Below are 15,538 nucleotides of genomic sequence, written 5' to 3' on the forward strand. Positions count from 1 at the left end.
TTTGCCTCCAAGGTCTCTGAGGCAGCGCCGTGTAAAACGTTCTTTGTCCGTTGGGTTCTGCAGGCGGTGTTCTTGAGGACGTTCCCCGCGGTGTACTGCGAGCTGCTGAAGATCTTCTCGGTGCGGGAGGTGGCCACCTTCGTGCGGGAGACCCTGGGCAGCCTGCCTGTCCTCATGCACGCTGACTGCCCCCTGGAGGCTGTCAAGCTGCAGTGCATCGCCAAGACTGTGGAGAGCCAGCTCTACACCAACCCCGGTACGCTTCACAATTTAACATTGTACTCAGTACAATATAACATTATCACACACCTAACCCCAGTACACAGCAATATAACATCATCACACACCTAACCCCAGTACACAGCAATATAACATCATCACACACCTAACCCCAGTACACAGCAATATAACATCATCACACACCTAACCCCAGTACACAGCAATATAACATTATCACACTCCTGTACCCAACGCCACGAAACACAACCTAACATCATCACACACCTGTACCCAACGCCACGAAACACAACCTAACATCATCACACACCTGTACCCAACGCCACGAAACACAGCCTCACATTATAACACACCTGTACCCAACGCCACGAAACACAACCTAACATCATCACACACCTGTACCCAACGCCACGAAACACAACCTAACATCATCACACACCTGTACCCAACGCCACGAAACACAGCCTCACATTATAACACACCTGTACCCAACGCCACGAAACACAGCCTCACATTATAACACACCTGTACCCAACGCCACAAAACACAACCTAACATCATCACACACCTGTACCCAACGCCACGAAACACAACCTAACATCATCACACACCTGTACCCAACGCCACGAAACACAACCTAACATTATCACACTCCTATACCCAACACCATGGCACAGTATGTAACACATAAGACACCAGGCAGTGTCAACATATTGTAGCATTTGACATTGACTTACTGCACTTGTTGTCACCAAAACCTGTACACAGTACCTAACACCTTATGTGACACGGCAGTGACAGAAACCAGTGCAAATATCTGGCTGCTAGCATGCATATCAGCAGGATTTTATGGTGTAAAATGCACAGAATTTTTTATTCACGTACTTGATGAGGGGGTCAACAAAGGGCCAGTTTTTTTTAAGGGCCCGTTTTAACTTTAGCATCAGAGCTGAGCTCAGCCATTATGTGAGCTCTTTTCTCATTTCGTCATGTGAGTGCCGTCCCGTCCCGTCCCACCCCGTCCCGTCCAATCCCATCCAATCCCATCTCATCCCATTTTTTGTTTTTTTACATTTTGGGGGTGATTAGCTTTTCAGGCACTCAGCTAATTTAGTATTCTGTGAGAAAGTCATTAAAATTTGGATGACTGATGGCTTGCGTTTTAATGAGGCTTCTTTTGTTACATTTTTGCTCCTTAATTGAACACTCTTTAGCAGCACAGATGTTTGGAGACAGTAATGTACAGTAAGCTGTAGGCAAGCTTTTTATTTTTAGCTCCATATATTCTTTACAGTCTAGACCCTCTGGCTGTTTGTTGTATATTATTATATCTACATATAGTTTAATTTTTGCCTTATTTTTGTATTGCTTCTTATTTTTCATTTGCTCATATGAGCCTGTATTCAAATGTTAATTTTATTTTACTTTTATTTCTGGTTGTGGCTAACATACTTATGAATGATATCAATCAAAATCGCAGTGTGTGGTATCAGACTGCACTGTAGAATGGAAGCATTGCTCAGCTATGCTTAAAATTAAACAGAGGTACAGATGGTAGGCAATGCCACACTGCAGTAATTACATTGGTCATTGTGTTATTGAAACAGCTGGTAATTACCATACAAACATGTACTCTCCATACGTCATTCAGACTGACATAAAACATAGTTCATAGACACACGCATGCTGCCATGAACACCCATTGCTAATTTCTCTCCCCATCTTTAGCATAGTATGTTTAGCCATCAGCAGCTGGGCAAGACTCTTTTTCTAAAGTCTCAGAAATTAAATAAATAGTTTTATGATGAAAACAAATATCTGCTTTTGCATTTAATGATGGGATTGTCACTTTCTTGTTTATGAAGTGGCATATGTGTTTAATTAATACCCAGTAATTCGTTCACATATTCATTTTTGGCAGGTTTGATATTCTGTAATGGCTAACCTTACAGCAGTCTGCGTCTGTCTTTTCGTCTGTATGGTAATTACCAGCTGTTTCAGTTATGCAACAGTTGGCGTAATTACTGAACTCAGTCGTGCCCACTAATTACAGTTGTGTTTTGTGGGGTCTGAAGGTCAGGAACCTTCCGTGTGGAATTTTCTCTTTGAAAGATGGGTATGGTGCAGGACGGGATACCGAAGCAGTCAGGCTTAGTTCTGTGTTGTTGTTTCAGTGTAAACTGTTTAAAACTTCCTAAAGTCATCTGTTGGTAAATGCTCCTGTTGTGGTCCTATACGTCATGTGTAGTGTCGACTTTGAGTGGACACTACTAATTCTCAGAGCAAATTATGTAATTAAAATATTTCCTCAGTTTACAAAAGGGCCGAATGTGTAACAGGAATCGGAAACTGCATCTATCCAGGTGGAAATAAGTACAGCAGATGAAGGACCTCTGATAGTTGATCAGCGGGTATCTCTTAGCTGCTGAGCTGGTAGAGTGAGAGGCCAGAGGAATGTTTAGTTCTTTATGTGTGTGTGATGGTGTGTGTGATGGTGTGTGTGTGTGTGTGTGTGTGTGTGTGTGATGGTGTGTGTGCTGGTGTGTGTGTGTGTGTGTGATGGTGTGTGTGTGATGGTGTGTGTGTGTGATGGTGTGTGTGTGTGTGTGTGATGGTGTGTGTGATGGTGTGTTGGTGTGTGTGATGGTGTGTGTATGTGTGATGGTGTGTGTGTGTGTGATGGTGTGTGTATGTGTGATGGTGTGTGTGGGTGTGTGTGTGTGTGATGGTGTGGGTGTGTGTGTGTGTGATGGTGTGTGTGTGTGTGTGATGGTGTGTGATGGTGTGTGAGTGTGTGTGTGTGATGGTGTGTGTGATGGTGTGTGTGTGTGTGTGTGTGTGTGATGGTGTGTGTGCTGGTGTGTGAGTGTGTGTGTGTGATGGTGTGTGATGGTGTGTGTGTGTGTGTGATGGTGTGTGTGTGTGTATGTGACGGTGTTTGGCCCCCTGTTTCAGAGTCCCGCTGCATCCTTCTGCCCGTGGTGCTGCGCCACCTGCAGGCCCACATGCAGGAGCAGAGAGACGTGGTGATGTGCGCCCGCATCCTCAGCAGCATGTTCTCCCTCATCAGGAAGGACAGCGCGGTGAGTCACCCCGACACTGCGGTACAGCCGGGGACACCCCCACACTGCTGTACAGCCGGAGACACCCCCACACAGAGTCACCCCGACACTGCTGTACTGCCAGAGACACCCCCACACAGAGTCACCCCCACACTGCGGTACAGCCGGGGACACCCCCACACTGCGGTACAGCCGGAGACACCCCCACACAGAGTCACCCCGACACTGCTGTACTGCCGGAGTCACCCCGACACTGCGGTACAGCCGGGGACACCCCCACACTGCTGTACAGCCGGAGACACCCCCACACAGAGTCACCCCGACACTGCTGTACAGCCGGAGTCACCCCGACACGGAGTCACCCCCACACTGCAGTACTGCCAGAGTCACCCCCACACCATTACACTGGCTTATTGTGACAGACACCAGATGGTTAGGCCACATTACACTGTGTTACAGCCAGAGACACCAGACGGTGAGGCACCATTACACTGGCTTACTGTGAGAGATGGCAAATGATTGGGCCTCATTATACTGTCTTACTGTGAGAGACACACTAGTGGTCAGGTCAAACTGTCTTAGAGTGAAAGACACTCGATGGGTAGGCCACATTATACTGGCTTACTGTGAGAGATGGAAGACGATTAGGACTCATTATACTGTTTTACCGTCAGAGACACCAATGGTCAGGAGCCATGAGACTGACTTATTGAGAGACACCAATAGGAAGGTCCCATAATGATATCTAACTGTGAGAGACACGAGTGGCTACACTCAGTCCTTCTACAAGAGATAGATAGGCATTTAGATGGAACAGCATGTTAAGGAAAGGGGACAATTTTCCATTTTAAGAGGAAACTAGGAAACAGAATATTTTGTCCAGAACTGTCAGTAGAGTGAATTCACACTTCTGTGCATTTTAAGTGGATGTAGAACAACAGACCACAGAGGCATAATTGGCTTTCAGTCTTTACAGTTTGGCTGTTAAAGAAGTGGATCGCTCTTTGTGAATTTTAAGTGGTGTAATTAATTTAGCTGTAATAAGTAGGAGTTATGTACTGTGTTTGGTTTTAAACATAAAAACTGAGAGGGTTGTTGACATTAGCATTTCAAACGGTGGCTGTCAGGGTTTTGTCTCCCATTGGATAGTGCCTGTGTAGCCTCCCGCTCCTCTCTGACCTCGGCCCTGATGGGGGATGTGTTGCAGCATACTGAGCTGACGTGCCTGCTGCTGCCGGTGCTTTCAATCCCGAACCCCCAGCTGAAGTGTGTGTGTGTCTGTGCCACAGTCTAACGGTGGGGGTATTAGTGTCTCCTTTGGAAAAGTTCACTGAAACCTCCTTCTTCCAACTGTAATGGGATTTTTTCACGCAGCTGTTGAAACAGTGTTTGTGTGTGTGTGTGTGTGTGTATATATGTGTGTATATGTGTGTGTGTGTGTGTGTGTGTGTATGTGTGTGTGTGTGTGTGTGTGTGTGCTGTGCTGCTGTTAGAGTTGCCGCAGCCCTGAGAGAACATCTTTATCTCACGATGGGCCTGTGAAGCACAGCGCCTCTTTCACCTGAGGAGGGTGGATGTGTACCTTAATAACAAATGCACTGCATCAAAGCCAGGGTTTCAGGGTGGTGGAGAGGCAGAGACTTTCATTCCCCCTTTGGGGGGCAACTAACAAGCAAAGCTTACACTGTAAGTGAGACAAAATTGCATTCTGTTTCTGAAGAACAAAGTTTTCTCAGGAGAATTTGCTTTTGTATGTGGGGAAAAAAGCCCCAGTGCTGTGCTGTGGGGCATCATAACTAACAATGAAACCCAGGATCATGTCGCATAGGAAGTTGCTAGGTAAAGTATGCGTAGACATTTCTTAGACAGTACATGACAATGAGAGATGCCTGCTATGGTGTGTTTCACTGTAAATGTTTGAGTGAAAAGAACAGCACGCGAAGGATTTCAGATATTCAGTGGACCGAGCAGAACATGGTCATTTTTCTGACATGGTTATCCCAGACAGGCCTAAGACGAAGTGACAGCTCAAAATCCAGATCTTATCTGCCTCACGGCTTGCCTGACTCCACATTACCCAGAATGCATTTCCTCTGTCAAGATGACCATGTTGTTAACGGAGTGCGTTTAAAAGAGGGGTTTGTTACGGTCTGAACCTGATGGCCGGTGTACTTCTCTCCCTTTACAGGACATAGCAGCCTCCGAAGAGGTGGCGATGATCGTGGAGAGTCTGCTGAGTGTGCTGCTAAGGACGATATTAGAGATCACCAACCGGCCCCAGCCGGCGGGAACCGCCCTGCGGCTGCAATATCAGGACGTCACGGTAAGGATTAGGCCCGTTAAGGCCCTCGCGGAGCTAATCAAACAGCCCCTGCACCCCCATCTTCCTCTCATTAAAGTCAGCTTCAACTTCTGCCACTGTAATCCACATCAGCAAGAGAGAGTGAGAGAGAGGGAGAGAGAGAGAGAGAGAGAGAGAGGCACATGCCTCGGGATTGGATCCCACGAGACCCAGCCGAATATTTGCGGCGGTAGGACAGATTTGCTGTGGGCAGGAGCAGGCGGCCACAGAAGAACTCGGCAGGAGTTTTTGGGCAGATAACTCACTTGTAAAATTAATTTCATGTTTCCTTTCCCATTGGTCGCTGTAACCTCATGATGAACTTACATATCCTTCTGTATTGTCATTTCTTTTTTTATGATCAACAATTAACATTTCACATTTAACAAATATACAAAACAACCTTCTCTACACAGTCATATACACAAGCACCCATCCGTTGACATAAACAAGCCCAACAGAAATAACTATCTTAAGAAATAGGAATAGAAATAGCAAATAGAAAGCTCAAGACCCTGTAGGGTAATTTCTTGAAATTCAATAAAAAGGAAGCAATTGATCCCTTCAGCTACATGCTTGGATTTGTGTTGTTTTAATTGTGTTTGCCTGAAGTGGTGAGCTGACAGAGCGCTTATTGATGTTGTGAATAAATTCAGTGAAATTCATCAAGTATTGCAGGGATGAGAAATTGTTGTTGCGGGTGAAATGTTGCTGGAATGGGGGAAAAAGTTGCGGGGGCAAAATGAAATGTTGCTTGAATGGGATGAAATGTATGAATGGGATGAAATGTTGCTTGAGTGGGATGAAGTGTTGCAGAAAGCGGGTGGAAGCAGGACTGAAATATTCCTGAGCAGGGTTTCACAGTGCAATGTGCTGTGATGGTTGGTCACTTTGAGATATGCACAGACAAAGCCCTACTCTTGGTTGTATTGTATATATTCAGTTGAGTGAAGTGGGCTCGCATTTGCATATACAGCATGTGCTTGTTTGTGGACTGTGTTTGTGGATTAGCCCTTCTGCAATACTAACAGAGCATTTGCTGTGTTTAGGGAGAGTTTGTGGCCTGCCTCCTGGCTCTTCTGAGACAGATGACAGATAAACACTTCCAGCAACTTTTGGAAAGGTTCTCCACTAAGGATGACTTGAGGGTGAGGTCATTTCTTTCCTGTTCTTAGTCCTAGTCCAAGTAATATTGTTTTTTACTTATTTATGTAGTGACTTAATTGCTTAATTCGGTGTAATTGATGAAATTTTGGTTATGTACCATTCCACCATACAGCAGTTTTGCGGTTGTAGAAGCAGGCACAGGCCAGATTATGATTTGTATGAGTGTGCAAATGGATATATCTCTTTTCCTCACCATTTCCCTGCCATTTTCCATGGCAATGAAAAATGTCATTTTTGAGAAATTTGACTATTGCAGTACAGTGCAGCTGTGACTGCTGAAAATTGTATGTGAAATTGCAAAAGTGTGTCGAGTCTGAGAGTTCTGATGCTGTAAAATACCATCTCCATTATGCATTCGGGTTCAAATGAGACGCCTCCTTCCTTCCCGAGGTCTCGCATTCAGTGACAGCGCTGGACAAATACATACAGACAGCTGTAAATTGTGCTGAACGATGAATTGAGGAGTTCATTACACGCGGGTCTTTGATGTCATACTCGGACATGTGTCAGTCACTGCTGTGTGTGGAAGGCTCATATTCTTTTTGTGTCTCAGGATTTCCTCCTGCAGATCTTTACTGTCTTCCGGATTCTAATCCGGCCGGAAATGTTCCCAAAAGACTGGACTGTCATGCGGTTGGTCACCAACAAGTAAGTAGGATCCTCCTTTTCCCTCAGATCTCAAGGGTCCTTTTCTCACTGTGCCATTATGTCACAGGCTTCTCCAGCCATGGAAAGTGAGCATTACTGCCAGTCAGGCATCTGAGGACCCCTGTAGGGGCTTTTTCTTCACCCTGAATCTTCTCTCCTTTTCAGTGTCATCATTACAACGGTGCTGTACCTGTCTGATGCTCTGAGGAAGAACTTCCTGAATGAGAAGTTTGATTACAAGGTGAGAGAAGCTGTGTATGACACACAGTATACTTACCCCCACTCCCATGGTTACTGTGGGAAATGCATGGGAATTCATGTGAAGAAATTGATGGCTGGGAGGCGCTTGTGGGAGCAATGGAGTTCAGGCTTTTCCTGCTGTCCAGATCGTCTTGTTCCAGACATGGCACAGCCTGGCACTAATTTTGCATTTGTTTTAGAGTTGTCTTTTTTGCAACTTTTGTGCTCAATTTGCATACAGAGGGGAACACGCACGCTCATGTCTTCAGTGGTTTCCCCATGACTGCTTTTGGAGAGTACCCGTCAGGAGCACAGCTGTCTGAGTGTTACCCCAGGACCGGCCAGACTTCATACAGAAATTAATTTCTTCAGTCAGCGCTTAATGAAAGTGTCTGTGCTGCAATTATTTCAACTCTTTGTTTAAAATCTTGCTTTGAATGCTAATTACATATTCAGAATACTGCTCTGTCTCTCTCTCTCTCTCTCACACACACACACACTAACATACACTGAAATGGTGAAATACTAAGACTAATTGCTTGTAAATCTCAACACAAGACGGCTTTCCCATGGGCTGGTGTTACACAGTAGCTTCTCCCCTGCCTTGTAATCCCCTTTACAACATACATCCACATGGTGTTACACAGTAAAAGCTCCCCCTGCCGTGCTGTCCCGTTATTAAACTGCACCCCCCTGCGCCGCCGGCGTGTTTCTCCAGGTGTGGGACTCCTACTTCTTCCTCTCTGTCCTCTTCATCAACCAGCCCTGTCTGCAGCTGGAGGGCTTCTCCCCATCCAAGAGGAAGAAGGTTCTGGAAAAGTAAGAGAGCTCCTGGCGTGAGAGTGAGGCTCCTTAAGATGGCGCTGTTGCATAACCCTGTGTGCTTTCTCTCCTCTGAAAGGTATGGGGATATGCGCGTGATGATGGGCTGTGAGATCTTCAGCATGTGGCAGAATTTAGGTAAGAGCAGACGCCGTCTCCCCGACGTCTGTAACAGCGGGGCGAAGGCCTGCAGAAGGTGCGTGGTGTTCTCATTAACGCAGTGACTTCAGGGCTCGCGCTGTGCTTTCAGCGTTCTACGAGAAGTGCTGCAAGTGAGCTTTAAAGTTTTGAGCTGTGTTCATTGCGGCTCTTTCCTGAGCGTTTTGAGGAGTTTCGACTTTCGGACGTTACAGGGGAGCACAAGCTGAACTTCATCCCGGCCATGATCGGCCCGTTCCTGGAGGTGACCCTGGTCCCTCAGCCGGACCTCCGCAACGTCATGATCCCCATCTTCCACGACATGATGGACTGGGAGCAGAGGAGGAGTGGCAATTTCAAGCAGGTGACTGATGGGGGGGGGGGGGGGGGGGGGGGGGCATCACCTGTGTCACTGCAGTGGCACTCCATTCCTGCAGTATAGACAGGAACTGCAGACTGAACACTGTAACAGAAACCAGGGCCGAGAGCTCGAACCCAGGTCTGCTCAGAAGCTGGATGCACCACTGCAAATGAACACAGCTGCCCTGATTGTAATTAGATTTAGATTCAAGCACTTTACTTGGCAGATCTTTCTCTGGGTGTGTGTGTGTGTGTGTGTGTGTGTGTGTGTGTGTGCGTGCCAGGAAATTCGGAGGGAAATCCATGCTTGTGGATATCCCTCCAGCAGAATGCACTCATCTATTGATGTTCCTTCCCCAGGTGGAGGCCAAGCTGATCGACAAGCTGGACAGCCTGATGTCAGACGGAAAAGGAGACGAGACCTACAGAGAGCTGTTCAACAGCATGTGGGTGTCTCTGGACGGCTATCTTTATTTGGGCATCAGCAGGACCTTTAAGTTATTAGAAGTCTGTTTTACTTAAACAGGTGTCATAACTATAGCTCACACTATAGGTCTGTTATATTATCTGCAAAATGTTATTGAGGACATGAAATGCAGTGATCACATAATATCTGCTGCATACTTTGCATAACCAGTGTCTCTGGTCGTTCCAAGACAGATGTTATGCATTCATTTTCATTGCCAGCATGGTGTTGAATTTCTGTCAGCTTGTGTAACAGGGTCAGGTACCAGAAGACTCTGATGAAATGAGTGTCTGAAATTTGTTAAAACTGAAATTTCAACATTCTCACGAAACTTTGAATAGTGTGGTTAGTAGCTAGTATCTTGTACTAGGCTGACAGTACTTCATTTTAATATAAAAACACCAGGCTGGTAGCACTGCATCTGAACATCAGTGCTGTCATTTTGCAGATGTGTTTGTGTGACACACTCTGCTGGGTTATGTGTGGTGCTAAGTGGGCTGTGTGTTCATGAGGTGCTGCGTAAGGCAGGAATGGGGTACTGGGGGGGGGGCAGAGGGTTAATGCGGGGGGGGGAATGCTTCAGGCCGCCCCCTTGTGGTGACCCCTTGGTGCGCTGTCAGCTTCTCTCTGCATGCGCCATGCTGTCTGGACTGGGGTGCGAGTGGGCATGTGCATGCTAACGCTAACGCTAACGCGCTTTCCGCTGCACGCTCCTCTCAGGGCGTCATTCTCTCACTGCAGCGTCTGCTTCCTGTTCCTCCGTGACACGCCGCTCTCAGTGGCTGAGTCTGGATAGCGTTATGTGTTTATGACGAGCCTCTTTACTGCTTTGGTCGGGAGTATTTTTACTTTACAGGGTTCTGGGTGGGGTCATAATGTACACCCTTCTTTTAGTGTGCTGAAAACCACCACCCTCCCCTTTCTCCTGTTCTGTTCTCTCTCCTCTGCTTTCTCTCCTGTCGCGTCACTAACATTGTACTAACGTGTGTGAGTGAGTTGTTGGCATTAACATATTAAAATTAATCTGTCCTACCAATGCTTCCTGGATTAGAATACCTCTGTTTGGGCCGTACCCTAGGTAAGGATGTCACTCTCTATTTGTTCTCTTTGCTGGGGTGGGGGCTAGCTGTGGGGGGGAGTTGGGGGGCTTTGGGGTGCGGCGGTTGTCGGGGTGACCAGTGATAACTCCTCCCTCCATGTCCTCGCGTTTCAGCCTGCTGAAGAAGATCGAGAGGGAGACGTGGCGGGAGAGCGGCATCTCTCTGATCGCCACGGTGACCCGGCTGATGGAGCGGCTGCTGGATTACAGGTACGGGGGGAGGGACAGGTGCGCTGTCTCACACACACACGCACACGCACGCACACACACATGCACATGCACACGCGCACACACACACAGACATGCACACACAAGCGCGCATGCCCCGGGCCCTGCGTAGGCTAACCTCAGCGCTGTCTCTCCCACACAGGGACTGCATGAAGCTGGGAGAGGTGGATGGGAAAAAGATCGGCTGCACCGTTAGCCTGCTGGTCAGTACTGCTCCTTCAGCTGTGCTCTCATGCATCACGCATGTGTATTTCTTGTGCTGTTCTCTCCAGATTACCTCATGGATAAGTGTTCAATGCATTGTAACTTTTTTCAGACAGCGAAGGCGTAGCTTGTGCCTTGCCCAAAGTTGAAAGTGATTCTTTGCTTTTTATGGCTTATGTAGCCTTTAGAATGCCTCAGGCTTTCAAATTCAAGTTACATCATTTTAATTTTAATAGGCAATAATTATATTCCATTTAATTTTTGATGCAGCAATGCAGATATTAATGGTCAATTATTATTAATAATGTTATTATTTTTGCATTATTCCTGCCCCCAGCTCTCTACATTTACTTTCATTCCCTGCAGTAGTTTCCATCCAGACTGTTGTGTTTTCTGCTCACTGCTTAAATGTTGCATCACCTTTGTGTCTCTTATGCAACATTCAATAGTAAATGCCAAACAAGCATCCCGAATCCCGCCTCTGTGAGCGGATTACTGAGGAATCACTGGTATTACATCACTGATACGGCGTCTGAGCGTGAACGCAGTCTGTCTCCCCTCCCAGAATTTCTACAAAACAGAGCTGAACAAAGAGGAAATGTACATACGCTACATCCACAAGCTGTACGACCTGCACCTGAAGGCACAGAATTACACAGGTAAAGCGCAGTGGATGCAGCACTGAAGGTGACGTCAGTGACGGATGTTACATTACATTCATGTAACAGACGCTCTTTTCCAGAGTGACTTCCAACACAATAGAACATAAGTGTATCCATTCAGGTTGAATAAGCAACACTCTCAGGCCAGTGAGCATGACCACAACACTATTCAAGCCCTACCACAGGTTAACTTGCGCTAACCTGACTAGACTAGGGAAGCCAAGTAAATGAATGTAATGTAATGGATGTTGAGTGATGCTGTTTCATGCCCCCCCCCCCCCCCCCCCCCCCCCCCCCCCCACCCCCAGAGGCCTCCTATACGCTGCTGCTGTACGATGAACTGCTGGAGTGGTCAGAGCGCCCCCTACGGGAGTTCCTCAACTACCCCATGCAGAGCGAGTGGCAGAGGAAAGAGTACCTGCACCTCACCATCATCCAGAACTTCGACAGGGGCAAGGTGAGGGCCCGCCCCTCCGCACGGGGGCCCGGAGCAATCAGCGGCCCGTCAGAGAGCCGAGATGGAGAGCATACCGGGGCTAACTGAGGCCGTTTCGGAAATTTACATCTCCTATGTAAATTTGCTTTGGAAGGTCAGGGTGAAGGTTGAGCTGAATTAAAGTGGAACTTCAGAGCATTATACGATCCGCAATATGCAGTTACTGCTTGCCTTTGGTCACAGAACAGCACTCTGGTGTCTTACTGTAAGATCCTCAGGGACAGGTGTTAATTTGGAGCTTATTATGGTAATGCTGATGAAGTCTTAAAGATGAGGTATTGAGAGAGAAAAGAATGAGCAAAAGAATTTTCAACATGCCACATCAGTAGGGACATTTATGTCAGCTCTCTGTCTTGGAATTAAAGGCATCTTGAGAACTGGGCATAATGAGAATAAATATGCAGCAGGACATAGAAGTCTTCCAGTTAATTACTGAAATGCAAGATGCTGATCTGGAACAGTAACAGGTCCTGGCTGTGCCTCTGGTTATCTTATATTGCCACCAAGTGGTAGGAAGGTGTACTGCATTGTTGTATGGAAATATTCTGTGTATGCGCCTCAGAGAGAAGCACTGTCTGAATATGAGGGGTTGAAATGGCTGTTTTCTTTCAGTGTTGGGAAAATGGCATCATTTTGTGCCGGGAGCTGGCGGATCAGTACGAGGCGTACTACGACTACCGGAATCTCAGCAAAATGAGGGTGAGCCACTTCTGCCTAAATAAAGTGCCAAAATGAATAGAAACAGAATAAAACTATTTCAGTTTTGTTGACACTGTGTTATGACATTTACATATTCTTGCAGCTATAAAGTATGTACAACTACAGGCCATTTAGCATTTAGACATGTTGCTTTTTCTACAGTTAAATTTAAGAACTCAGTATCTTCCATTTAAGAAGTAACACAACAATGAATTAAGCGTGTTTATCAAGCGGCTACAGAATGGAATGTGTCACTGAGCCTGCAGTGCAGAGTGGCACTGGTTTGGAAGCGCTGTCCCTCTCTGCAGTGCGCTGCCGTTGAGAGTATCGCGTTTCCTCCTTTCGACAGATGATGGAAGCCTCCTTATATGACAAAATCATGGACCAGCAGCGCCTGGAGCCCGAGTTCTTCAGAGTGGGCTTCTATGGCAAGAAGTTCCCCTTCTTTCTAAGAGTAAGCGGTGGGATCTCTCTGCCCCTTCCTGACTTTTTTGTTGTGTACTGTTTTCAGAGGTTAAGAATAAGAGGCATCCGTGACACCGGCAGGGAAGGTTCACTTCATTCTACAGGGGTGCTGTAATGTCACCATCCAGAATAATTCAGCAGCCCCCTTTTACCAGGGCTTACTCTACTCACACTGCGTTGCCCTGGGCTGACCGTAGAGGGCACTATATCTCTTTTTCCCTCTGTTGTTTCTTTCCTGTCTTTGGTATTCCCTGTAAAATATTTACCACAGGAAAGAGAAAAAATGGAGAATAGAAAGAGCAAATAAACAGAACAGCTTTTTGCCCTTCAAACAGAAATAAAGATGCTTTATTATTTAGCGTGTGTGCAGTTGTTTAGTTGCATTCCAAACCTGGATTGTGAGCAGTGACACACTTCTCCACTAGGTGTCATGTTTAACCGTGACTTTTTATCTGTAATCTGTTTGAGGATGAGGCATTTCACAGCAGTGAAACGTTTGAGACATCACATGAGGAATATTTTTAGTCAGCAAAGATGAAAAATATGGACATGTTAAGCTGTTTAGCACTTAGAGCAAGAGGCACATTGAGGGCAATAGGTAAGCTTAACTTCATCTCATTTAAAGCAAGGTCCATCTCTAAATGATCAACACTCGGTCCATTTAGGAGAAATTGATTTCAGTATGTTGGATGTCCAGAAAGTCATTTTAACAATAACTCTCTTTTACCTCTGATTATGAGGCTGAGTATTACCTGGATGGATGAAATATGATTCACTAAATTAACGTTTTATGGCAGAGTAATTGTACCTACAGGTCAGCTTGACCTCTCTCAGGCTAGCTAATACGCTCAGTCTGATAATGGAATGAAATCTCTCAGCAGTGCGGCGGGCAGCTCCGTGCAAGCACAACTGAGTAACCTATGCAATACACTACTCCATCTGCACATTGCACAACATTACATTACATTGCCTTACATTACACTATGTTACATTACATTACAGTGTGTTACATTACGTTATGATGAGTGCTCACTATGGCTCTCCTGTTTTTAGCTCTCAGCTTCCTGTCAGTGATGGGTGATGCATTTGCTTGGCTCACCGTGGTACAGATGGATAGGTGTGTTATTTACACAGTCCCGGGAGAGTTATTCCCTCAGGAGTCCCACGCTATTGAAATATCCCGGGACGCTGTGCACGCTAGCGTGGTGTTAGGTAAGTAATGTTAAGCAGAGCAGGGGGCCATGCTGAGTTTGTGCATCTCCCTCACGCGCAGAACAAAGAGTTTGTGTGCCGGGGTCACGACTACGAGCGCCTGGAGGCCTTCCAGCAGCGCATGCTCAACGAGTTCCCCCACGCCATCGCCATGCAGCACGTCAACCAGCCCGACGACACCATCTTCCAGGCTGACGCTCAGTGTATCCTCGCTACGCTATGCTGCGCCCGCGTCAGCACAGAAACATGCGCTGCACCCCCCATACCTGCTCATACCCCTGATTACAGAGGGACACAAAGCAGGCTAGAACAGAAAAAATCTATGGGTTGTTTTGTTTTTTTTTTTCTGGAATGAAGTGCATTATTTGTGAACTTTGAAGAGAGCACTGCCCTCAGGATTAAAGCGCAACTTGCTGTCAGTCTTTTAAGCAGAAAAAATGATCTGGTGTACATTTGTTCTGTAATGTCATGTTTTTTGTTGATGTTTAATCAGGGGTGTGAGTAAATTTGGAGGGCAGTGAATGGACCCTCTCTCTGAGGCCCAGGCTGCAGGTGTGCTGGCTCCCTCAGTGGCTGAGGTGTCAGTGATGTCACCGCATGAGGGATGCCTCTCTGTGGCAGACTCCCAGGTGCAGCAGATCCCATCAGTGCCGGTTTATATTCATAAGCACACTTTAGGGTGAAGGCGGTCGAGAGGACAGCTGTTTGGAAGAGCCGCACTTTGTAATGTGTGACTTCCCCCTCTGAGTGCAATTACTGCATACGAGGGCGGCCAAATAGCATTAGCGTGCCTCTTTATTATCCTGGTGTACAATTAATCAATCCCCTCTCTGGGCTGTTTTGGCTCAGGGCTCAAGTTTATGTTCCCTGGGCTCTTCGTGGTTGCGGTCTGCAGGCCGCTGTCTGTTTATGGGATCAGAGAGGTTGCGGTTGATGAGGAGCTTACCAGACAACCTCTTTTGGGTGCCTGGACTGGTCACGGTTCTTGAGTG

General features: G+C 46.7%; 1 protein-coding gene across 2 annotated transcripts in view; it reads left to right on the forward strand.

Annotated features, from left to right (window-relative positions):
• Positions 1–15,538, forward strand: part of dock4 (dedicator of cytokinesis 4) — a 90,027-nt gene that overhangs the window by 63,260 nt on the left and 11,229 nt on the right. The window contains exons 23-40 of one of the 2 annotated variants that reach the window (XM_036519959.1): positions 64–256; positions 3,193–3,320; positions 5,488–5,622; positions 6,690–6,788; positions 7,361–7,455; positions 7,621–7,696; positions 8,414–8,514; positions 8,597–8,655; positions 8,871–9,019; positions 9,376–9,461; positions 10,533–10,559; positions 10,695–10,790; positions 10,951–11,011; positions 11,578–11,671; positions 11,983–12,131; positions 12,783–12,869; positions 13,219–13,323; positions 14,608–14,749. In XM_036519959.1, the coding sequence (XP_036375852.1) occupies positions 64–256; positions 3,193–3,320; positions 5,488–5,622; positions 6,690–6,788; positions 7,361–7,455; positions 7,621–7,696; positions 8,414–8,514; positions 8,597–8,655; positions 8,871–9,019; positions 9,376–9,461; positions 10,533–10,559; positions 10,695–10,790; positions 10,951–11,011; positions 11,578–11,671; positions 11,983–12,131; positions 12,783–12,869; positions 13,219–13,323; positions 14,608–14,749 (1,882 nt within the window). The remainder of the gene's footprint in view (positions 1–63; positions 257–3,192; positions 3,321–5,487; positions 5,623–6,689; positions 6,789–7,360; positions 7,456–7,620; positions 7,697–8,413; positions 8,515–8,596; positions 8,656–8,870; positions 9,020–9,375; positions 9,462–10,532; positions 10,560–10,694; positions 10,791–10,950; positions 11,012–11,577; positions 11,672–11,982; positions 12,132–12,782; positions 12,870–13,218; positions 13,324–14,607; positions 14,750–15,538) is intronic. The other variant, XM_036519960.1, reaches the window with a different exon arrangement.

This window comes from Megalops cyprinoides, chromosome 25 (assembly GCF_013368585.1).
Source record: "Megalops cyprinoides isolate fMegCyp1 chromosome 25, fMegCyp1.pri, whole genome shotgun sequence".
Taxonomy (NCBI): Eukaryota; Metazoa; Chordata; class Actinopteri; order Elopiformes; family Megalopidae; genus Megalops; species Megalops cyprinoides.